Source organism: Semicossyphus pulcher, unplaced genomic scaffold, assembly GCF_022749685.1.
Source record: "Semicossyphus pulcher isolate SPU_LCO1_2020_fin unplaced genomic scaffold, fSemPul1.0.p SCAF_5, whole genome shotgun sequence".
Lineage (NCBI taxonomy): Eukaryota > Metazoa > Chordata > Actinopteri > Labriformes > Labridae > Semicossyphus > Semicossyphus pulcher.
In genome coordinates, this window is record NW_027211726.1 from 4,949,121 (window position 1) to 4,973,056 (window position 23,936).

The 23,936-nt window shown below is 39.5% G+C and overlaps 2 protein-coding genes across 7 annotated transcripts; both read right to left on the bottom strand.

Annotated features, from left to right (window-relative positions):
* Nucleotides 1–2,819: 2,819 nt before the first annotated feature.
* On the bottom strand, nucleotides 2,820–8,294 carry hsd17b8 (hydroxysteroid (17-beta) dehydrogenase 8). Its single transcript, XM_069681806.1, has 9 exons — nucleotides 8,217–8,294; nucleotides 7,309–7,511; nucleotides 7,038–7,154; nucleotides 5,653–5,748; nucleotides 5,120–5,205; nucleotides 4,930–5,014; nucleotides 3,593–3,635; nucleotides 3,142–3,216; nucleotides 2,820–2,993 (listed from the first exon to the last, which is right to left on the bottom strand). Exons 1-9 carry the CDS (start codon nucleotides 8,260–8,262, stop codon nucleotides 2,974–2,976), a joined length of 771 nt encoding a protein of 256 aa, XP_069537907.1. The 5' UTR covers nucleotides 8,263–8,294; the 3' UTR covers nucleotides 2,820–2,973.
* A 3,068-nt stretch (nucleotides 8,295–11,362) lies between these two features.
* Nucleotides 11,363–22,642, bottom strand: brd2a (bromodomain containing 2a). Of its 6 annotated transcripts, none has more exons than XM_069680864.1 (12): nucleotides 22,041–22,642; nucleotides 17,414–17,720; nucleotides 17,162–17,299; nucleotides 16,816–16,957; nucleotides 16,465–16,664; nucleotides 15,789–16,343; nucleotides 15,499–15,627; nucleotides 15,205–15,396; nucleotides 14,829–15,091; nucleotides 14,300–14,619; nucleotides 13,895–14,023; nucleotides 11,363–13,532 (listed from the first exon to the last, which is right to left on the bottom strand). In XM_069680864.1, exons 1-12 carry the CDS (start codon nucleotides 22,160–22,162, stop codon nucleotides 13,405–13,407), a joined length of 2,625 nt encoding a protein of 874 aa, XP_069536965.1. In that variant the 5' UTR covers nucleotides 22,163–22,642; the 3' UTR covers nucleotides 11,363–13,404. The 6 variants fall into 6 exon arrangements, with proteins under 6 accessions (XP_069536965.1, XP_069536964.1, XP_069536963.1 ...); XM_069680863.1 differs by having other exon boundaries at nucleotides 11,363–13,529; nucleotides 16,807–16,957; XM_069680862.1 differs by having other exon boundaries at nucleotides 16,807–16,957.
* Between the last annotated feature and the right edge of the window lie 1,294 nt (nucleotides 22,643–23,936).

Sequence of the window (23,936 nt, forward strand, 5' to 3'; positions counted from 1 at the left end):
ATCATGAATCAGGCCACAAGGGTCACTACCACACACCAGTCCAGTATTTACTGAGTCACTTTCTGGGCACTTTTGATAATTGGTTTCCATCCAAAACTCATTTTCTGATTTTGCATCAGAACATAATCAGGGTTTAAATATGTATATGCGATTCAAAGCCCCCCTTCCACCTTTTTTTCCTATAGCAGTTAATAAAGTGTATGCTTTACTGAAAGAAACTGTGTGGCAAGGTGCTAATTATACCAAAGCATAAAAGTTTTCGGATACACTTTAAGTCCTTCATACTCTTTAGTCTCTTTTACAATTTCATGAAGCTTTTTACTGGGGAAAATGTGCATTACATTCCATTTGTACAGAAATAGTGATATTCTATTGTATTTATTTAAAACAAACAGGGTGCTTTGAGATTAAAAAACAAGGACCACCAAATATTCCAGTCAAATGTGGTATATTGTATTTATTTCCTGTAGCTGACACTTGAAGGTCAAGTGAAGCAAGTGACTTACATGTTAAACTATCTGCCAGCCTGAGCTATGGTGCTTCTGTTCACGCCCTGTCCAAACTCCTTTTGTAGAACCAAAGAATCTGTGGCCGTATTTTATTTTAATATCCCTTTTTAGTGTTTTCATCACCTGTACTGTGCTGTTAAATTTTGCTTCCACTGTAATGATTAAATGGTGACTCTCCAGCTCTGTCACATTTCCTCTTCGTTGTTACTGTTTGACTTTGCATCTATTGGTTTCAGGCTCAGCTTGTTGCTTTACTGTGGTTTGAAATGCATCACAGAAGTTCAGCTTACTGAGTCAGCCCCTGTTTTGATCAATATTGAGGTGGATAAAATATTGACACACAATCTTTTAAATTTCTACCCGGATACAACAGTGGGTAGGAGAACATTGGTGAGAGGGAGGGGACCGGTCAGCCACCATGAGTGGCTTTGAGATGATATCACACAAAGGTTTTAGTTTGTTTTTTTACTGTTTGTCTTTTTTTAATTAAGCAGGGAAACTGGGCGGGATGGTCGAATAAAAAAATCGGACCTTGAGATTCTACAGAAAGAATGACCTCAAATAATTGTTTCTATTGTGCTGAAGACGAACATTTTAACATAAAAATATGGTGCTGAAAAGAGAAAAAAGTATTATTTTATAATGTGTGTAAGTAATTTTTTTAAATTCTTGTTTCTGTAATATATAATCTTTTTAAAAAGAGCTGCTTGACTCTTGTTTTTCTTCCTAACCCCTATTGTATTTTACAAGTGGCAAGAGGATGTCGCTTTCATTCACTTTTTAGATAGACTTTTTGTGAACAGGGTTTCATGTCAGCTTGTAACAAGACAGGCAGACAGGACACCCCTTCTTTATGTGTGTGAGTTAAATATAGGCTTTTACTGTAAATGTAACAACATCTATCATCCTTCTTTTTAATTAGAAAATACTTGAAAAAAGCTTGAAAGTCAACTTTAAAACTGCGCAGATCTGTAGCTATAGCTGCTCGATATTTTACTTATTTGAGGGGATTATTTTGTATTCAATATTCGGGATTTTTCTTGACTTCTGAAACTAGTGTCAGTAGGAACTGAAGTTAGAAGTTGTTGTGGCTACTCCGGACATTAATACAGGTGCACCAACAGTGTCACCGGCAAACATGCTAGCTTGGAGCAGTCTCGTTGATGTTTACCATACACGTATAACGCGGATTGTTTACTATTTTAAACTGAAATAAGAGCGCGTAGCTCGGGGTTTGATTGTTATACTCAATGTTATGTTTGAAGTCCGTTTGCTAGACGAGTTTAAAGGGTAATTTAACATTTCTACTCTGTATGCTAACTTGCACGCACTATAAAATCAGTCGAGATGACCAAGTACGAGTTTATAAGTGTGTTTTAGATTTGTGTTCAACCATCAAACGACCCAGTTTCTATAAAACTATCTACAAGTCTCTCTTAATGCATTTTTATTGTGGCTTCTGTTTGTATCCAATTCCTGTTAGCGTTAGTAAACGGCGGAACTGCGCCATCTTGTGGCCGGTTGGAGTTCCTTCCCCTGTGGGTCGCATCAGAGTTTCAATAATTTATCAACATCAGTTCATTTTACAACATCATAAGAAAGGTATCCGGTATTTTTAAACAACTGGATGTGAATAACACATTTACAACCAGTGTGGCTATAAACTACCCAGAAGATTGACTAAATGTAGAGCTTAAGATTTTGTGTCTTACCTGTGTTTGTAAACTCTGTGCACCCAAGTTATCTTGTTAAAACATCCCCCAACGTATACATACTTTATATTTGTTGCTTTCTTTTTTTTATAAATACAAAAGAAACAGACATAATTTAATGTAAGACATTCAAGAGATAATTGTTTTGCTTTTTTACAGTGGCTGCAAAAACGTGGCACAACAGAAACCTTGTTTTATGTAGATTGTCTCTCTTTTTTACAGTGACAAGCCATATTCTTCACCTCTGAATGGCTGTATTTAAAAATGTTTAAAAAACAAATGTAATTATTATCACTAAACTAAACCTTTGTTTCACTTTTTGGGTCAGGGGTATCTACTGTTGTTATTTAGGGTTGTTGGCACATTATTAACTTGCACATGTGCACAACTGATTTAGAAAGACTTGTTGAACCCTTTACACTTCTAAGCTGATTTTTAAAGCTTACAAATCAAATAAGAGGCTAACTGTCAAGGGGAGGATGAGCTCTTAAGCCAACTAGAAGAAACAAAAGGGTTCAGTTTATTATTTCTACATTTAAGTAGCAAAAATTATTCAAATAAAAATACAACATTCTGTACAGAAATATTAAAACTGGTTTATTGGCACAAAAAGTGGCTTTACACTATATAGTACATGTTTACAATCAGATTGATAAGTGATCAGCAGCAATCATGACTAAAGAGTAAATATACATTCTTTATCCATTATATTTACGATGAAGGAACTGGCCTCCCATTGATCTTCAGATGCTTTAGCCAATGAAAAGTCCACCTGACAAAGACGCAAGTCGGCTTTTAAAACTCAACCTTTAAAATGTGATTTTGAAAATATTTGTATCTGTATATTACAAATAAATGTCCAATTTAAAAACAATCAAAATAATGTTTTTATGGTCGCAGAGAATTTAATCAAACCTTACCTGTCACTTCGATGCTGGCTCCTGTGATGTAGCGAGAGTCGTCTGAAGCTAGAAAGGCACAAACGTCAGCAACCTCTGGGGGAGGACAGCAAGAGGACAAAGAGGTGATAAGGACGGGGAAACTGAGGATGTCTGACACATTTAAAGTGACAGAACAATCCAATTCTTAATTTCACTGAAGACAACAAAAGCTGAAGGGAGATGACAAGGAGAAAATGTGTGGAGGAGAAATTAAGTAAGGAAGGAGCATTTTGTATTTCACAGGAAAATGTTTTTGTTGGTATCGCTGTAGGAGATGCAAAAAGAAATCCGGGATGTGAACGTTTTGGATTAAAGTGTTGTTGGGAGCTATGATTAGAACATCCAGTCCTTTAAGAATTTCTATGAAATGATAATGAATGTCTGCAGTGAAACCCGATCAGAGTGATGTAGAACATGCGTCCTCACTGACCTGCAGGCTCCCCCATTCTTCCCAGAGGCACCAAGGACTTCATCTGAAACACAAAGAGGATTTTCTATCGAGGTTCCTTTTTGTTTGTCAGCTAGAATAAAGGGTCGGTCTAACCAACTTCACAAAAACTAAAAAACCCTTCCAACTCACACCTTGTAATATTTATTTACGCAGAAGATCTTGGTTTGATTTGCTGCTTCTGCAGCCGCTCCCAAAAAACAGATTAATTCCTGCTGCTCAAACATTCATAAAAGAATAATACTTGAAAATGTTCAACAGCAACCTGCCTTTCCAGAAACATAAACAAAATGCAAAGGTTACTGCATGTGCCCTCGAGGATTAAGTTGCAGCCTTTACAGCCCATTTAGTGGCAACAACTGAAGCAATCTAATTGAGCAATTCCAAAACTTTTCTGAACAACTAGTCACTTCAACCAAAAAATATGTCAAAATAGGCCCAGGTTGAAACAAATACAGGAATTGCCCTTTAATGTTTTACTATACAATCATCATGTTTTCAAAGTGCTCTGTAGAAAAAGGTTATATGTTGTGTTATTTGTAGAAGGCATAACTGCATTTAAGTTTATATGTTGTGTGAAGTACGTTTACTAAAAGTTTCATGTTGCCTCCGAGCTGAAATCACAATTATGGGTAAGTTCTCAGTTTCGTTGTATTTGGCAACACCTTATGGCGATACAAGGCAATTGCGGGTGCATACGTCCCAGATAACCTGACATCGACGGTTGGCTCCGGTTGTAACTCTTGATTTTCCTGGCTGACGGTCGCTTTCCTTTTCAGACTGTTTGCTTCATCTGAGCGTCGAGTTTGTTTCTTTTTCTTTGCATTTTCACTTATTGTTGAAGTTGTATCTGTAGTCATCCATCTTTTCTTTGTTTGTTGAGCCATAGTAGATTACTGTTTCCTCGCGACACTTGCAGACCGGAGACCAGAAAAGCAGCCGCTTAGCTCCGCCTACCCTCTCTGGCAGACCAACCACTGCTGGCTGATGGAAAACACGTCACTAACTGGGCGCCGCTTGAGATTTTTTCCGTGAATGTCACCACAGACACCCAGTCTGTAATACTGAGATTATATTATATCTTTAACTTAAATGTTCAAAATGTTATTAACAGCACAACATTTTAAAAGTTGTATAAACTGGATTATATTCAGGAGTCGGAAAATTCCTACAAGCCTACATCGATTATGTAAAGTTCATATTTGACACAACAGCAGTTTAAAACCTGATACAGGATTTCACTCCTGAGACATGAAGTGTTTATAAATCTGTCTTTACCTCCCTGTGTTTGTGTGCGCGTGTATAAGTGTGTGCTGTACCTTGCTAATAACCTTCTCTGGAACTTTCTCCGTCATGGGAGTCGATATAAAACCGGGCAGGACACAATTACACCGAATCCCAAACCTGGAGGGACAGAGAAAGCAGAAGCAAATGCAGCTTTTACTCCAAACACTGAAATCAGCGTTGTTTGTTTATTAATGTTTCACCGAGACTTCAGGCTCTTCTCACCTGCTGAGCTCTTTGGCTGCCGTCCTGGTTAAACCCTCCACTCCAGCTTTAGAGGCAGCGTAATTTGCCTGTCCGAGGTTTCCCACCTACAAACATGAAACACACAGACACGAGGACACACTGAATAAAGTAAAGATCGACTTCCACAGAGGATTACACCTCACGCATCACATCCTTTTATTTGTGGCTTTCGTAGCATTCATTGTGTGTTTGAGAATGAAAATATGATCTTGATGGATTTATGCCGGTTTATTCTTGTACTTTATGTTTTTGGAAATATGTTGATCAGAAAGGTTTAACAAAACAATCCTTTTAAAATATTATATTATTTGTGTAACATGATTAAGTCACAAGTTTTCATTTTTTGGATCTGACTCCTTTTATTTGGTCCCTTTGGACTCTAAAGAAAAGTCCAGTCTGAAGATCAGAAGAACAATCAGACTTTCACAGTTATATCTACACCCTTTCAGATAAAAACTTCAGCTGAATATTTAAACTGTCAGATAGAAACATTACGCCTGCTGGTACCTCACCTTTCCCACGATGCTGCCCACAGTGACGATGGATCCTTTGGGTGCCCCACAGGCCACCAGAGCCTGAGCAACGGCCTGAGTGACCAAGAAGGAGCCCTGGAAGAGACACAGGAGGAAACCTGAATCAGTACATCACCTCACTCGGTTCTGTTCTCTGGTCTGTAGTTACTTTGCATTGTTTACAGACAGACAGAGATGCAGGCTGAAGCAGGGCTGTCTGTCTTCATGTTATATTCAAGGAATCTTTGATCTCTAAAATGTATTTTAGCTGTTAAACCGGAGTCAAACACCTTACATGAGGTTACATACTTATACTTACAAACTTGTTCTGATTAAGATTTAAAAGGGGAAAACATTTGTCTATATTCTGACTTTTCTAATAATCCAACAATAAACGTTGATTACCATTTGATCATTCAAAACATCATTAAGAGGAGAAAAACAGAATTGACTATCTCGTTGTGTTTGTTGTTTACATAATTTCAATCACAAAACTAGAAGAGAATAAAAAGCTGTAAGAATGCTATAAATAATTTCTGAATATTCAAATATGATGCATGTAGTAAGTGTAGCGTAGAAGAGAGATTTGGGTGATTTAGTCTGACGATGAACAAACAATTATGATTTAAAACAATTTAAACGCATAGTAGGACTGTTTTCGCTGCCAAAGAGGAGACATGAGAAGATAATGGAAGTTAATGTCCAGTGAAGTCTGATTTTATATGTTGCATTTTTAGTCATTACATTAAATGTATTTCCCTTAAACCAAAGCGACTCCAACAAGTAAATTCAACAGTGTGGACAAAATATCGCAAGAATCCTGCAACTAAATTAAGACAAAGGAGAGTATATTTTCTCATGTCTGATTCTCATCACAAAGTCGCCTCATGCTTTTCTGCGCCGCAGTGATGGAAGAAGAATGAAAGAGCATGGACATCTGAATCAAAAGAAACGTTGCCCAATTAAACGATTGATAAAAGGAACGTTTTGATTGGACAAAGTTTCTTTGGATTCAGATGTCCATGCTCTTTCATTCTTAGTCCATCACTGCGGCTCAAAAAGACATGAGGCAACTTTGAATCATTTGTAAGTGTAGTGCCAAAAACGTTGACTGTGTTTATTAAAAGTTTTACAACCAGAGTTGAAATGGTGGGAACACCACCATGATTCTACTGATCGATACGAATATCTACTGCTCCTCATTACTCGTTGTTAAATCAATGCGTCTGACCCTGTCAGGATTCTGGAGGAATCTAGAATCCAGCGATGTGATTGGTCAGCAGTCGGACTGCTGACAGGTGCCGATGTCTTCCTCTAAAGTTAATCTGTTAGCTTTGAAAAGAACTGGATATCCCACTAAACTGTCTTCCTGTGATGGCTCATACCTTCAGGTTGACCTGGATGACTCTGTCGAACTGATCCTCCTCCATGCTGAGCAGGAAGTCGTCCTGAGTGATGCCTGCTGCGTTCACACACACAGAGGGAGGTTGAAAGTAATGAGTCTGCAGAGGAACAAAACATTCACATCAAACATGAATGTGGAATAACCCCTTTAGTATGCTGACATACAGTGAGTGAACAAAAAGTACCCTTTTCACCAATAATGTTGCTGATTATGGCTTAAATGACTGTCTTGAATGTCTGTAACACACACACCTGTATAGTTGTGACCAGCTTCTTCACACTCTCTTTGGATGACACATCCACCACAGCCGCCATGTGACCCTGTCCTCTGAGGTCATTCTGCAGGCTCTCCAGGGTATTATACGCCGACTCCTCGCTTATGTCAGCGACCACAACGGAGGCGCCCTCAGAGGCGAAGCGCTGACACACAGCTCGCCCAATCCCACTGCCTCCTCCTGGGTGGGAAGAGAGCAACATAGAGTCACCTGAGTGGCATCTGACAGCCTGTTTCGACAAAAACACTACAGAGGGAAAACTGCGTGTGCCAGAGGTTATTCCCTGGATGTATCTGATAGAACGAAGGTCAATGAAGGACACCCAGGACAGGAAGCTAAGTTATTCTTGCAGCTTCATTTTCCATTTGATCAGCCCAACGTTCAGGCCTCAGTGTACAATTATTATTCATCTGCTCTAGAAATGATGTGTGCTTTTACACGTTCTGCTATTTTGTGTCATTTCGTAGAAAGAACAACTAATGCAGAAACTGATCAATCAATTAAAGAAATCGTTGCAGGCTTATTGATAGCTATGTGACTAGAGCCAAAATAAAATGCAGTTTTACCCCCAGTCTCCATTAAAAGAATCGAAATTCGTCAGATACTACTTTTTTAATATCATGGGTAGAAGTGAGGTTGTAAATAAAATAATAAAAAGGCCTAAGATATATATCTATATATTTCATTTTCCGCAAGTTTTATTGACGAAGAAATGTACAAATCAGAAGCTACTTAGCTAGTAAGTTTGATATGGCAAACTGATTGAGTTTACTGACAAACGCACGTCTTCAAACGCAACATCTTGGAAGAGAAACAGCAACTCAAATGTGTCTCTGTAATCACCTCTCTATACACTAAACGATTCATGGTGAAATATAAACTTACCAGTGACCAGTGTCAACCTTGATATTAGCCTTGTGGCAGCCGCCATGATGCTTTTTTTCTTGGCGGTGTTGTTGTAGATTTCGGATATTCCACTAGATGGCGCCAAGAGACCATAGATGGGTAGGTAGTTTTTCTTGTAAGGGAGTTATCCAAGAAAATATAAGAAAGTCGTTTGCAAACAGTCAATTATTAAAATGCTCTGTGATATTTTTAAAAAGTGAAACATACAAAAAACAGCTGTGAAAAACCCCAACAGCATTAACAGAGCCTTCTCTCTCGCCCGTTTATTTAATAAGTTTTATTTTAATAGGCTTCACCGGAAGTATTACTATGCTATTGTGTCTAACTTGATGCAACAGGTGTAGTTCTTCGCTGAGGCTGCTAGAGGGCACACGATTAAACATTCGCCAATGTAAATATGTAGTAGTATGTACAGTAATATTACCAAATAACGAGAAATTCTGTTATTAAAACGAAGTCATTCAAATTTGATTTGGTAATCTTCACTTACCAGCTTAAGGCACAGGTCAGAAGTTTACTAACTGCTCTGGAGGACTTAACTAACTTACATGTTGCTCAGTTTTTACCAAGAAGGTCACAAATTCTTTATACGTTATTTATTTGAAGTAAAAGTTTGAAAATGACGTTTTCCTCAAAGGTCATGTTATTGTGTCTGACTAACGAGTTGGTGGTCGGAAGAGTGTACGCGTATTTCGACCGCCATGATGTTTTAACCGCGTTATTGTAGTTCTTTGTCTGTCCGTTAAAGGGAGCCAAAATACCCGTTCTCATACCCGTTTAAGAATCGTGTTGACCAGGAGGTGAAGAAGTCAATCCTTGAATAAGTAGACAGGGTGGGTCTGTATGAGGGATAAAATTAGCTCACTACTTAATTTCAAGCAATTTGAAAACAATTTGTAAATATTTCTCAACCAAGAGCATGTTTGTGAGCATAAAAACCTACTCTCGCGAAGAAAGGGTTTTATTTTGATAGCGGGGACCGGAAGTAAAACTATGTGATTATGTTTAGCTTTATAGTAGTGCCGTTGTGGTTACTTGTTGTGACCACTAGAGGGCATACATATCTTGTTTATAATGTAAATGCTGTACAGGCCTTGGCTAAAAATCAAGACTAACTTGTCGAGTAAATTAACAAATCTGTACGTTTTTATTTATATAGCCTATAGTTTTTACCTTTACTTTAAATATTTATTTTTTGTTTCAAAATTTCAAAGACAGCTGCTTTGTGCATATATTAATTAATTAACTTCTACAGTAGTTTACAGTACTATGAGCTTAGTTAGCCAGACGGCGAATAGTCAATATATAATGTCTCAAACCAGATTTTTTTTTTATTAACACATTTTTAAACAGTTAATTATTTATTTATTTATTTATTTTGTATTTCAAGAGTACAAAGTGGAGATGAAGTAGTGATATGGATTTACCACCTTGTGTTTGACCGAGCGGCTGTAACTGCTCACTGTGGCCACAACGGGGACAGACAAACGAATGATTATACTCAAACTTCATCCGCTGACATTGTGAAGACTTAATTGAGAAGGAATATCATTTAAAAAGCTGGGTTAAACCGCAAACATTACGGAATTTTTTACTTTGTGTGAAGTATTTACTGATTTCTGACTCGACGTTTGTGCAGTAACGTCCGTCAACCACAAGAGGGCAGTGTATGTATTAAGACTCCCTCAGCTCCACTCCTTATTTATGCTTTAGTCTCGCAAATGTAAAGATGGGCACATAGTAAAAGATTACTTCCGGTCAACACAAAATAAATGTTTTCTGAATAACAGATACATGTATTAACGGATTACCTTATTATAACCCTAAGATTACAAATTATAAATCAATAAAATAGCTATAACAACGTTCGGTCACCAAGTTGCCTAGTTGAAAAAACAAAAACATGTATACTTAAGTTAAACTACATCCTGGGAAAGCTAGATATTACGGTGCTGATTCAGGGATAAAATAAGCGCACTTATCAGTTTCAAGCATTTCAAAGATACCCAATTTACAAATATTAATGAGTCGAGAGTGTTTTTTGAGCAGGAATAGTTGATATAATTGATTAATCTAAATTGTAAAAACTGATTTCGATGGATAATGTAGGCTATTAACCAAAACAACGTTTTTCTCTGATTAAGTCATTTGACACACATCTATGATCTATCTATATGCACATTTGCACATTTTTATATTGCATATTTAGTCATAAGATAACTATTGGGGTGAGTCTTTTATTATAGTTATTTTATACAATTTCATTGTGAATTTTGTTGTAAGGACAAGTTTCATTCATCATTAGTCTTTTTTAAATTTATTTTTGTATTTCATTGGGAGGTTACAATGGCACAAAATTTAGTCAGTTATTTACAAATTACAAAGAGCAGAACAATGGCTGTAAAGTAGCTGTCATTCAAACCCCCAGTGACTTTACTCTGCTGTATTTTTCTCTAGAACAGGAGAGAACTCTGCTGTCTTTGCCAAGCACTGATCCTGTTGCTTAGTTACTTTCAAATTTGCTTCATCTATATACCCTATCTGCTGGAATGTGAGACAAAGTGAACTGAAAATATGATGAAAGTCATATAAACTTCTAAAATGTAGTTTGTACACTGCACACTGTGCTCATAGCAGAGATGTGTTTATACAGTACTTTTACATACAGTATATGTGGCAAAAGGGCACTGCAACATGTCTGCGTATGTCAGCAATATTACTAAGGGCCAATTCATATATTATATTATTATTTATGAATTACATTTTCAAGTAGTTATTCCCACGATAAACTGTATTGATAAATACATTGTCATTGTATTATGCATCTGTGTAATACATAATGTGTAATGCATAAAAATGAACACAAGTGTTTCCTGCTATGTCAGTAAATTAACAACTCTCCATCATGTTATACGTTTTAAAAATGTATTCAATTATTTATTTAAAAGTTTATAATTATATATTTAAGTGAAAGAAAAGGCATTTCACGCCGGCCACCACAAACTTGGCCAAATCACGAATGCTGCATCCCTTTGAGTAACAAACTGAATATTTCCCTTGTTCCTGGACTTGAATGAGCAGTGCAATCCTAAAATGGCATAATGTGTAACAAAATATCCTCCCAGTCTGTGAAAAGATGAACATGTCTCCGTTTATTTATGTACAGAAATTCAGATGAAAAGATGGAGTCAAGTACAGAGGCGTTTCGATTTCTGAAAAACTTCAGAAAAGTAAGACTGACAACTCTTGAGTATTTTGTTTTAGAACAGTAGCCGACAGAAAAATCTCTGCTGAACAGATAAAAGTCTTGTCTAAAAGTTACTAAAGAAAAAACAAAAGCATGCTCCAAGACTGAGACTGTAAAATATGTACACTTCTACAATCCTGACAGTTAGTCTGTGCATATTTCATAAAGCAGAATTCCACTTAAAAGCTTTTGATTACTCTCATTATGAAAAAATTATCTCCATTTTTTTCTAAATAAATAATCAGTATTAAGCATACAATACTCCAATCTCAGGCCAAAGGCGATTGTAAAAGAAAAAAATTATACACACCTCAACTAAATCACAAAATTGTTTAGTAGTTCCACCCAACAAACAGTGCATTTTTATTACTCACAACATTAAACCATCTTCATAAATCTACTGGTAAAAGTGGCTGCTGGATCCTGAAATTTAACTGCCACTTTAAAGTTTACACCAGCCACATTTCTTTTCTTAAAGATATTGAAACAGAAACGCTTTCCCTTCCAACTTCCCCAACCATGTTCTACTCATGTCTTAATCATACAAATATGTAAACTTAATCTTGAACAGAACTCTGTTAAAAACAGGAAACAAACTCTCAGCTGCCATAGATCGCAAAGGCCAAATAGTTTAAAAGACAAAGCGTTTTTTCTTGTGATGCCATGATGTTAAAGAAGTGATGCACCATGGGAAAATCAACCCAAGTAATCCACCTGTGTAAATAAAAAGATACATGTAAGCAGAATGGTTTTCCTTGCGACTTGAAATACTCAGGTCTACTGTGACGTTTTGGTGACTTGTGAAACAGACCTGAACACCAAAAGAAATCAAAAGAACCAAGATGTAATTTGGGCACAGGTGAGCGGACAACACACGTCCTCACAATTTATTAGCAGATTGGTCACAAGAAGAGAAAACGCAAAACATGTTTACAGAGAAATGGATGAAAAAAAAGACAGCACACATGGGGACAGAAACATTTATGTATAAACTATTGTGTAACTATGTCACATTTCTGTACAAGTGGCCAACCCTTTAAAACAAGTACATGAGTACATAAGGATGCAGTAAAGTAGTACAGGAGTATGCGGATGTTTGTCAGTCCTCTGTATTGCATGCATTCTGTATTCTATGAACCAAGGTGCTTCTGCGTGCAGACTGATTTTCAACGCCTGCGTCAAAACTATGAGGAACATCACAAGGCCGCACTTGTGGTGCTGGATCTTGCACTCACACATGTGCATGCATACATGACACATTCATACGGATATACACACACGCACACAATTCCACCAACACATACACACACACACACGTTTTTCCCCTCGACCCTCTGTCACTCAAGAAAAAAACTAAACAAAAATAAAACACACCTTCGCCCACACCAGTCTATCCCAGAATGAGGGAATAAATTAGCTCCATAAAATGCTTCTTTATAAAAGAAAATAGATATTTATACAACTGTACACTTTAACTATACAGCATAAAGACAGGGAGCACGGAAAGAGGGGAAATTATGTCCAGAAATAAGACAGATTCTGGTTCTAGCACCCTTAACCCTCCAACGCATGCCTCTCTTCTTTGTTTTGCAGGAGATGGAGCATCCCTCGCTCTGCCCAACAAAGGCCATTTCTCCAGAGAAAGGCAGGACTTTACAATGAGTCTCCTCCTCCTTTCAATCCGTCCTCAGCTCTTCTGTGTCCAGGACAGGACTGGATGAATGAGCCGAGCGCAGGGAAAGCCCCATCTCTCTCTTTCCTGGTTTAACACTTATGTCGGACCAGTTCTGCCCAGTGCTGCTCTCGTCCGATCCGTCCTGCGGCTCCATCGTCGTTGCTCTGCTGCAGTTTAGTCCAATCATTGGGAAGCAAATGCTTTGGGCCCTTGAGCGACCCTTTCACACAGAAAACCCTCTCCTCTCAGCCCGAGTCTGAGTCACTTGTGTCTGAGGATGAGGAGGAGGAGGAGGACGAAGATGAGTCTGAGGAGGAGCTACTGGCGCTGAGACGTGACGGCTGTGTGTGCTGCTCTGTTGCGGGTTTCTCTGCTGAAAAAAACAAAACAAATTAAAATAAAGATCATTTGGTTTGATCATTCAGCACCTACTTTAAGGAGAACTCAACATACATATGCATCTTAATGTCTCCTTAGATTAGACAAGCACATTCGTATATTTACATTAAAAATAAAGAGCTTGAAGATCCTTTGGACTCAGAATCAGTATTACATCTTTAAATGTATGACTGTTCTCAGAAAAAGTGATTTGTATACAACATGTTGAGCTTTCTGACAGAACCCTCATCTTCCACCTTATTTCTGAATGTCTGGACACTCGCAATTAATACAAACATTTAATGGTTTCCACCCCTAACACTGTCCTCTTGAAGACATCAGTATGGAAGGGCTTACGTTTGGTCTTGGGAGGCTTCTTTCCGGAGTTGAGCTGACCACTGACATCCATCAGCCTTCTCTCCAGCTCCAGTTGTTTCTCCAGAGCTAGCTCTTCCCTGGACTTGCCGGCAATGTTGTTTTTACTTGCTGCATTCAAATAGAGGAGGAACAATATCAATGAGATGGTGTTACTGCACTGCATGGACTTCAGCTGCTGCTACGCGGAAATGCTTTGTGTAGCAAAAATGAATAACCAGCAGTAAAGCTCAGAGCTACTGTGGTTATACCCTGTGTTTGTTTGTGTGAGGGCACAAATCCCAAAGACCATATCACTCGTGAAACGTCAGTAAAGTCAAGATTTATGTTTCACATTTTTGATTAACTGCTGACTGATAACAAATCGGACCTATGCATTTTACTAACCGTATGGCTTTCGAGGTTTCTTCCTCAGACATGTCATGACATATCTCTCGAGCTCCCGCAGAGTTGATGGCTTCAGCGTCTCAAAGTCGATCTCAATCTCCTCTGGGTTGGTGTCTCGGAGCGAGGGCTCACGGGACTGGATGATGTAAACAACGCGGCCCAGCTTCTCACCGGGCAGCTTGTTGATGTCGAGACTGAGTTGACGCTTCTCATCGTACGACATGGGTGCCGTCTCCTCCTCCTCATCAGAGTCAAAATGGCTCACTATTGGATCGATGGGGGGCTGAGGCATGCTGAACGTCATGCCAGCCTTTTTGGATCTGATAGGATATCGGAAAGAAGGAGCGTGTTTAAAGATGATGGCATATTTAAACTCACAATCTGCATTAAAAGTTCCTTTTTTTTTTAAACTTTAAACATGTGAAAACCTGGCTGACTTAGTGCCAGAGAGAGGCCCTTTCGTATTTGAAAATACAAAGCACACCACATACTTTAGTACTAACATTGTCCAACAGGTGTCAGTACTCACTTGCTCTTGTTGTTTTTCTTGCTTGGTGCCTTCTTAATCGGCATTACAGGACAGGCCGGTCCTCGGTTAGTCTTGGTTTTAGGAGTTTTGGTTATCTTGGGGGCCTTCACAGGTTTAATAGGCGGCAGCTCTTCCTCTATCCTCCGATGCTTTTCTTTTTCTACCTTTTTCTTCTTTTTCTTGTCCTTCTTCTCTTTCTTCTTCTTGGGTTTGACGATGGGGCCCTGGGAGAGTGCAGTGAGCTGCTCGTGTACGGCTTTAAGCTGAAGGCAGAAGAAAGGCTGATAAGTCAATGGAATGCTAGATTTGTATTTAAACATCTTTATCAATATCTGTTTTCCAGCTCACACGTGTCTGCATTCACTGGAATACAAACCTGTTCCTGCAGCTCTGCCAGTCGGTTTGCCCTCTCCTCCTCAGAGTCTGAGCTGGGGCTGCTCTCGCTCTCCTCACTTTCACTGCTGAGCTCACTCTCTGATGATGACGAAGAGGAGGAGGAGGAAGATGAGGAGCTAGGGGGTGCTGGAGGCTCGTCTGGCATCTTAGCAAAGCAGAACTCAAAGACATCCTAAAAGACAATTTTAAAAAAAGAGCATTTGTGATGACAATGAAGAAAAGAGGAAAAATTATAATAACTAAACTTTGCCTAATCAAAATAAAAGCACATTACCTGCAGTTTTCTGGCCATGGACACCACATCATGATCAGGAGGGTTGTACTTGTAGCAGTTGGAGAACATCAGTCTAACATCAGCAGAAAATTGCTGAGAGTCGCGATACTCTCTGCCGTCCATCTTACGCTAAAAATGAGGGAGAAGGATTTAATTCAAATATTGTATGCATCACCATTAAAGAATACCACAATAATGAAAAGATGCCCTTTTTTACTGCTGAATTTGAGAAAAGATAACATCCTGCTCCTCTGCAACAACAAATGTTAAAGCTGTGTGTAGGCAAGTACCTTGATGGTGCTGAGGTCCATTGGCTGCTTAATGATGTCGTGGTAATCATGAAGACCAAGCGTGGAAGCATCAACAGGTTTGTAGAATGGCCAGGCATACGCTGCATGCTTTTTTGACAGCAGCTCCTTTAAGACCCCATTGCAGTAGCGTAGCTGGGGGCTCAGCTTGCTGCGGCGCACTGGCGCTGGAATCATGGAATCTGGTAAGTCCTTCTTAGGAGGCTTAATGGGTCGTCCACTAACTCCTCTCCTGGCCCCTGCTGCTGCTTTGGTTCCCATCATCACTGTTCCACAGCCCATACCCATGCCCATGCCCATTCCCATTCCCATGCCCATGCCCATGCCCATGCCCATTCCCATTCCCTGGCTCAGGCTAAGGCCTTGATTCATCCCCAGGCTGGAGTTGTGGTCCACCCCCAAAGAAGTGAGGGTGAGCGGGGAGTCATGCCCACCACCCATACCCAGGCTGATGCCGCTGACACCCATTGTGCTCATGATAGGCATGGCTACGGTGGTTGGGGTTGTTGTGTCTGCTTTCCTCTTCACACCTTTTTTCTGAAGTTTAAAAGAAAACAAAAGAAGAGATTGGTGTTTAGTTTGTGGTCTTTGTTAACTTGATTCATAATACTGTCCAATTCTTGCTACATAAATCAAAAAGGAAACTGTTAACGGTTACCTTCGTGGTGGGCTGTGTGGGAGGCAGACCCGTAATGGTGGGGATACTTTGTTCAACTGGAAGGGAAGGGGGCATGGTCTTGGTCAAAAGTGTTTGAGGGGGCGTGGAGAGGATTGAGTCAGGAGTTTCTGGGGTGGGAGGTGAGTAGGCTGACTGAGAGACAGCGGGGACCTGATGAGCTGTTGTCACTCCTCCAGAGACTAGGAGAAAGAGGGTAAGGATAGGGGTGGTTCAGAAAAATATTATTCAGTAAAAAGATTTCTGCACATAAAAAAATGTGTGGGCATTTGCATTATAGGCATGTTGTGTATGTGTCACAGCCCACTTGTTGCCAGTGCTCACCTGCATTACCTCTTCCTTTTCTGCCAGGTTTGCCTGGTTTACTCCGGGGAGCAGGAGGAGGCAGCTCTTCCTCCTCCTGAGGCATCTGGGCCACTTTCTGTAGGAATGCCTTCTCCAGAGACTGGGCCATGAGTACTATGTCGTCTGTAGGCTGCAGAGAACAAGTTTGGACAAAATGGTTAAACAGCAGAAAGTTCAGTTGAAAACACACAAAAATACAATAAGTAAACCTGGAAGGTTCCAAAATGTTCATAAAAAAACTGCAATTTAAATTGTGACGGCTCCACTTTTGCATCAGATTAAGCCAGGATGTCTTAGGCCTGCATTTTATCAGAAACACTGAAAAAACTCTTACCTTGTTATAAATGTAGCAATTTGTGAACATGGTGTTGAAGTCCTGCATGCACTCGCTGGCACTGCGGTAGTAACTATTTTCCAGTCTCTTCTTAATCGTGCCCATGTCCATGGGAGTTTTGATGATCTTATGATAGTCCTGCAGGGAGACAGAGACACTTTCAGGACAAGAAAAATACTTCCTATAAGTGGTGGAGGGGGGGTGAGGGTCTCCCCTAGACAGAGATACTGTCAAATTTCTCAACACACTCACAGGCAGGCTGAGCTTGACTGCATCTACAGGTTCATGGAAGGGCCAGGCAAAGTGGTGCCTCCACAAAGACTTCAGCAGGACTTTCTGTAGAAACTGAATTTGGTTGGTCATCCTTCCCTGGCGGCTGGGGTCTTTCACCGGGGGCTGAGGGGGTCCCAAATAAGCCATCTGATTAAGGGGGGGCATCCCAGGACTCTCAAAGCCCTCATAGAGCAGTGAAGGTTTTCGGATGCGTTTGCCAGCTGTGCCAGAACTCTGTTCCATCGTTGTGACTCCCATTATGCCAACTTCAACCCCGACATGGGAGCTGTAAAGAGCAGTTAAAAGACCAATTCACTATTTGACTTAAGCTCTTGGAATGATTGCAAGACCAACATCAGCTTAGCATATAAAGATAATCATTAGTCTTCTGTATTGAACACAGTTAAACAAAATCAGTAAATTAATGACTTTAGAGAGCCAAACTATTTTCCTGTCTGATTATTGGTTATAAACTAGCCAGTCTATTAAGGCCAGGTACACTTCCTGCATTTGCATCAACTTAAATAGAGACACGACAGAAGACAGAATTCATTTGTGGCCTCTATATTTGGAGTATGCACACATTCCTCTGCTTTTTATCAACTGTGCCATGCAAACAAATTTGTTTAATTTAAAACAATTTCTGAATTTTTTTTCTCCCAGTGTTATTTAATATTTAAGTATTTTGTTCCTCCTGGAATAAATATGATTACATTATTTTATTATGATGACATTACATGTTATCCCATCGCACTAATTAATCCTGCTTACCCTACTACTCACTCACAAGCAAATGGTATAAAGTCAATTGCCTTCACAAGGTATGCACAGTCAATAACACATTCTGAATGTCACTTAGTAAGTCTCTGAGGTTTGATATAGTCCTACCAAAACCGCGCTCCTGGTTCCTGGAAGTCAGGCGTCATTACCACTTGCTCCTTTCTATGTCTATCTCACCAACTGCACACAGATACTCAACCCCAATTTCCCTGTTGAGGAAACTGTTACTGTACTGATTGGGCTGTTTTCAAAGTCCACAAATTGGGAATTAATATTGTCTCAAACACAATTACTTCCAGTCACTCCATACCATCTCTAATGTTTAAGTATAGACACCCTGTTGTGTTGCCCACATCCACTTGTCACATTAAAAGTAGCCCTGGGGCTGTGGGCAGTGCAACTTGGAGGGTTAATGGGTACTTTTCATAGGGCAGGCAAGCAACACTGTATTCTATACAGAGTGACTGAGTCAATGGCTGACTTGAGATGTCGGTACAGTAGCTCTGCCAGGGAGTTCCTGACAACCCATCTGTAGCATTTGATTGCTTATATTTTTTACACACCTTTATAAACACTGCATAACGCTTCCAGCACCTCTACAAGTAAACCACCAGTGTTGCAGCATTTAAGGACTAAAAATGTGTAGAACAGTCTTTCATTATTTTATCATTCATCAAATGTTTAATATGAAACAAAGGCTGTTTCTCACTATATCTCACCAGTATTGCTCTAAACATCTGTTGCGATACTGTGGCAGTCATATGCAACAAAGTACAACAGGCCTGTGTTAAACAAATTCTGCCACATTTACACTATATTCACTATTAGTACTGCTTCTCATCGATTCTAAAAAAGTTCAAACTCTGAGCAGCACATATTGCCCACAATAGTTGATTAAATTTGCTACATGTGGTCAGCACAGCCAGGCACACAAGACCTTCAGGGTCATCTGCTGGAAACCAAAACACCAGACATTTGTTGTCCAATTGTATTATTAGCGAAGCCTGCTTGACTGCAATGTAAGTTTAGATATCAATGGTTTTGTCTGCATATTTTCTGTTAAAGTGATACTGAAGTAACTGATGCAACTAAATTTAGTATTAGCCTATGGTTATCATTTACACCACAAATGAACTCAGTTGTAAAACACATTGAAAAATCCATCAACTACCTGTACAAGAGTTTTGCCTTGTCCAACCTACAGTGTTATCAAAACTACTCAATTAAATTAATTTCCTGCAGCAGGGCTACTTCATTCATTTATAGTAAAGCATTTTGAATGATACAACTTTTGGAAACACATTTGACAGTTAGTGTACTTTATTATTTGAAAGGAAAGTAACCATGTACATAATATTAACAACACTAAACAGACATGTTTATGTCAGCTGTAAGTCGGATGAAAAAATAAATGAATAATATTAGGTATGGGTAATCAAAAAATAAACAAAAAACAGGGGAACGTTTATACTTTAAGTACAGTGATGTTGCGTTACCATATTAATTTTAGAATAACAGAGCCGAGTTCGTGAGTTAACTTTAGAGTTGCTAACGCTACTTAGCTCGGGTTGAGTGACACTGGGCTACGTAACCAGGCAACCAAATGAAACACCCCACACACATGGATATCCTGCGTTACCCTTTGCGCAGCAATGCCGAAATACCAGAAATCAAAACAACCCCTGACCATTCATTACACGGCAACAATAACAACATAACGAAACACGCATCAGTGCCGGGCTGACTGCCTCTGTGCCTTTTTAGTGTCATCAACGTAACCCTCAGTTAGCCCATATTCGTTGGTTTAGCCAGTCACCCAAACACACACATTAAATTCACTTAAATCTAATCTGATGAAGAATTAAACGTTTGATTACAATACGCATACCATTACATTAGCCGATTTGATTTCGAATGAGTGATCGAGTAATTGTTAGACAGAAGGGGGTTCAGTGTATGAAGCTAATGCTAGCAATGATAGCACCAACTGCCAGGCAGCGGGAGAGAGCGGCCAACGGCAAAGGCGCTCCGAAGATGGCGCCGGCGTAGAACGAACAACAGTCGCAGCTTGTTACAACTCAAACTGTTCATTTCCTTAACATTGATTTCGCTTCTATCACTGTAACGGCGAAATGAACGTCCTCGTTAAGCACATCCAGTGTCCACTTATCTCTTCCACTGGTATTACAGCAAACACAGGATGCCAGCAACGATATTTTGAAAAAAAATATGAGAAACGTTTATAATATTCCCTCTGGTGGGTAGCTGAGAGTCAATTATACCGGTAGATACCTGTCAAGGTGCGGGTTAACAGCCATATCCATCAGGATGGATCCGGATTCTGTTTTTAGCTAGGCTCAGACCTGGATCCGTCTCTGTTCGAGGGTTTCCCGGCTCCCCGCCACAGCGAAATCCTTTGATCTGCTTCGTTGAAATGGCGACTAAGCTATCGCACCCGTTCTTATATAGACAGACCATTCACCCTATTGGATAGACCTCCTCAAGCTGTCCACGCCCTCGGAGTTTCTATTCGCTGCTCAAAGTGCCCGTCAAAGTCACCACACCCCTAGATCCTAAGGCTTAGCGGACAACCTATCGGGCCAACCTATACGCAAGTTTTGGGGTCCGTCAAGGAAATTGGAAATCACTATTGGGCTAGGCTGTTCAGTATTACAGACATACAATCTGCAACTTGTCCCTCGTTAGAATCCTGTACAAAATACAAGGGAAGCGAAGCCACCCTTCTCCTTATCATATTGCATTACGTCAACATGTGCAACGCGGAGGCAGGGATTGGTCAATACGGTTGTAACGCGGGCTTCCAGGGCGAATACCAAGAAGCCTATTGGTTCTTCTACCAGGTCACGCGCATCCCTCAAGAGCCAAATGCCTGTCCCCACGAGCTCTCTACTTACCAGAATATCCGCATTTCTGTCTTTCAGAGAAGACACACAGCCGCCATTTTTAAGTACAATGACACCGAGTATTATCTTCAGAATTCTTTACAGAAGGTACACTTAACCACCTAGCTAAACTTAGAGCACGCTACAAAGCCCGCGCTTAAACACAAATGATTTGAGTAGCGTTATTTCGCTGCTTATGAAGGCCATCTTGAGAACAAAAGCCAAACAAGGCCTCCATGGTTCACAAACCGCAAAGAAGTAGCCCAGTAAGGTAGTTCGTGCTTACAATTCTAACTGACTAAATAACTGAAAACGTAGCCTCTTTATTAAGTGCAACTCATTAAAAAATAAAGACCACACCAAAGCAGGGTCGTAAGAACTACCAATACCCACTGAATGACACAGCAGTTTTACACTGGCCTCACCCTGCATTTGATAAAAGTAAAATCTGTTTTCCCCCGTACGCGAGTAAATAAAATACTTAGACAACTATGCATACGGACATGTCGAAAATGGGGTGATCTTATTTAGTTTAAAAAATACAAATGTCATGCTTGTATTTTTGTATTTAACAGGTCTAAAAAAAGATAGAACTACATTTCTTTATCAAATATACGATTACGTACATTACCGAGTAAGGCTAAATCCTCAGAATTCCAATTTTTAAAAGCGATCTCTAAATTAGACAACTGCTCGAAACGGTTACCTAACCACATGCACCCATCCCCCACACCAAGGTTACAAATTCCCTACAATGTCACTCAAATAAGCTATGGAAACTAACAATGGATCCAACCAAAATCAAATGTAGCTAAAGTTTTGACAAGTTTGTCCCGAAAAAACTAATTAACTTAAGTTCAAAAGGAAAGTTAAATAATCCAAAAGTCAAAGAAATAAATAATTGCAAAGTAGGACATAAAAACCTTAAATGAAAATAAATACAAATGTCGACAGGTAAATCCTCAAATAATGCGAAACCGTTCTTCAGATTATCTTCTTGTCTTCCATCTCGATACTTTTTTACCAACACATTTCCCTCAAACATGTCCGCCTTCTTCCCCCATTCCCTGAGCTGGGTGGGGGAGGGGAGTCATGTGACAAGATAAGCCTGAGCGCAGCTGTTTATCAAAAAATGAACACGTGGCATTCCAAATAAAGGCAATAACACGTATGTATATCACGTTCCTCCGATAAAAAACGTCCCCTCCGTGTCCAAATCCTGTGATTTCTTCGAAGTATCAGACCCAGATTTGGGGATAAAGCGACCAAAATTCACGAACAAAGAGCATTCTTTCCGCTGGATATGGCTTGCTCCAATTGGTCAGGGTTGACCACGTGACAAAAACGATTTAGGTGCTATTTATTGTGTTATTTCCCAAATCTATCTTCCCAAATCTTCTATTTAAATCCAATTATGATTGTGATAATCCGTTACAGCTCATGTGTTGTTTCTCAGTTTGTCTCAAAGGGCTTTGAAATGTCTGTTTTCTCCGGATGACGGTGGCTCTCGATCTCCTCTGTCTGTTGCAACACGAAGCATTGCGCATGCGTCCATGCCTGCAAGACGCATTTGACAACGATGCACTGAGAACCCAAGTAGCTGATCTAAGACCAGTTTCCCGTTTCATATATGATCGACGCAGTGATTTGAGTGTATCCCCTGGATAGAAGGTTGGATTCAGCTGCAAAAGAGCTGACTACTGCTGGTTTCCAGATTAAGCACTGAGAATGAGACATTCACACCACTCAGTTTCAGTGCTTCATGCTGTATAAGAAATAGAATCAGAATCAGAAATACTGTATTAATCACCGGGGGGGATTCGGGCATTACAGTTGCTCTGACACAATGGGCTTTTTAGAATACAATAGTCTTAATCTGACTATTGAATTACTATCTATCTATTACATTACTAACAGGGGACATAGTAGGATGACCCAACATCAGCCATGTGGTCAAAAGTTGAATGCAGGGTAGTCTACCACAGTGTGATTTCCTTCGGGAAATAATGAAAGCCTCAGCAAACATTTCTAATAAACCAAAAACTGGTGTAATCTCAAAACTTTAATCCAAGAACCAGTGAGGTCAAACATCAGGGAATCCATTGTAGTCCTGTGACTCCTTGTCAAATTACATGTAAAACCTCCCTACCTCCCTTTTCGTTGTTTCTCTTTGTAAATAATGTGTATCTCAAATGACAAAATATGATTATGGGCAAAGTTGATGTTTAATGTTTAACATCAACCAAAATTAAAATCAACCAGTAACTTATTGGTTGAAAACTAGATCATACACATTTTGTTTATTTGAGTATTGAACTTTAATTTGATTATATCCTATATCATGTTGTATTATTTGATTTTATTTAGAGTATACTGACATGTAGTTTCTTTTTATATCTGGTATGTATTATGTTGTCCTACAGAAACAAATGCACACATCACTGTATTGTTTGAGCAATTTATTTCATCATTCATTGCTCATCATCTACAGAAAAATCAATAAATCCTTTTATCTTTTTAAAATTAAAATAAAAAGTAATGACCTGACAGATCTGTTACCAAATAAAATGTACTATATGCTATGTTATGTTGCTATTGATTGTGTGAAAACAGACTCTGACTTTAAAATCCAGAAACGGCCATGTAGGCTGGGGAATTGGCGGTAGGGAGGGGTTGGTGGATTACATCAGAATCAGCCTCCTCTGACTCATCAGCTGGGTTCTTTCTCTGTCATGCACTACAAACGCTCTCTCTCTCTCTCTCTCTGTCTCTCTCTCTCTCTCTCTGTCGCTCAAATTGCTTCCTTTCAAAATAGGGAC

Excerpts from the sequence above, each read along its gene's own strand:
- brd2a (XM_069680862.1), bottom strand. The coding sequence starts at position 22,162 with ATGTTTGAGGGAAATGTGTTGGTAAAAAAGTATCGAGATGGAAGACAA. Across the intron at positions 17,721-22,040 it reads TGTATTTATTTTCATTTAAG|CTCCCATGTCGGGGTTGAAG; the intron begins GTTTTTATGTCC and ends TGCTCTTTACAG. Across the intron at positions 15,092-15,204 it reads TGGCAGAGCTGCAGGAACAG|CTTAAAGCCGTACACGAGCA; the intron begins GTTTGTATTCCA and ends TTCTGCCTTCAG.
- hsd17b8 (XM_069681806.1), bottom strand. The coding sequence starts at position 8,262 with ATGGCGGCTGCCACAAGGCTAATATCAAGGTTGACACTGGTCACTG. Across the intron at positions 7,155-7,308 it reads AGCTGGTCACAACTATACAG|ACTCATTACTTTCAACCTCC; the intron begins GTGTGTGTGTTA and ends GTTCCTCTGCAG. Across the intron at positions 5,015-5,119 it reads GCAGCCAAAGAGCTCAGCAG|GTTTGGGATTCGGTGTAATT; the intron begins GTGAGAAGAGCC and ends CTGTCCCTCCAG.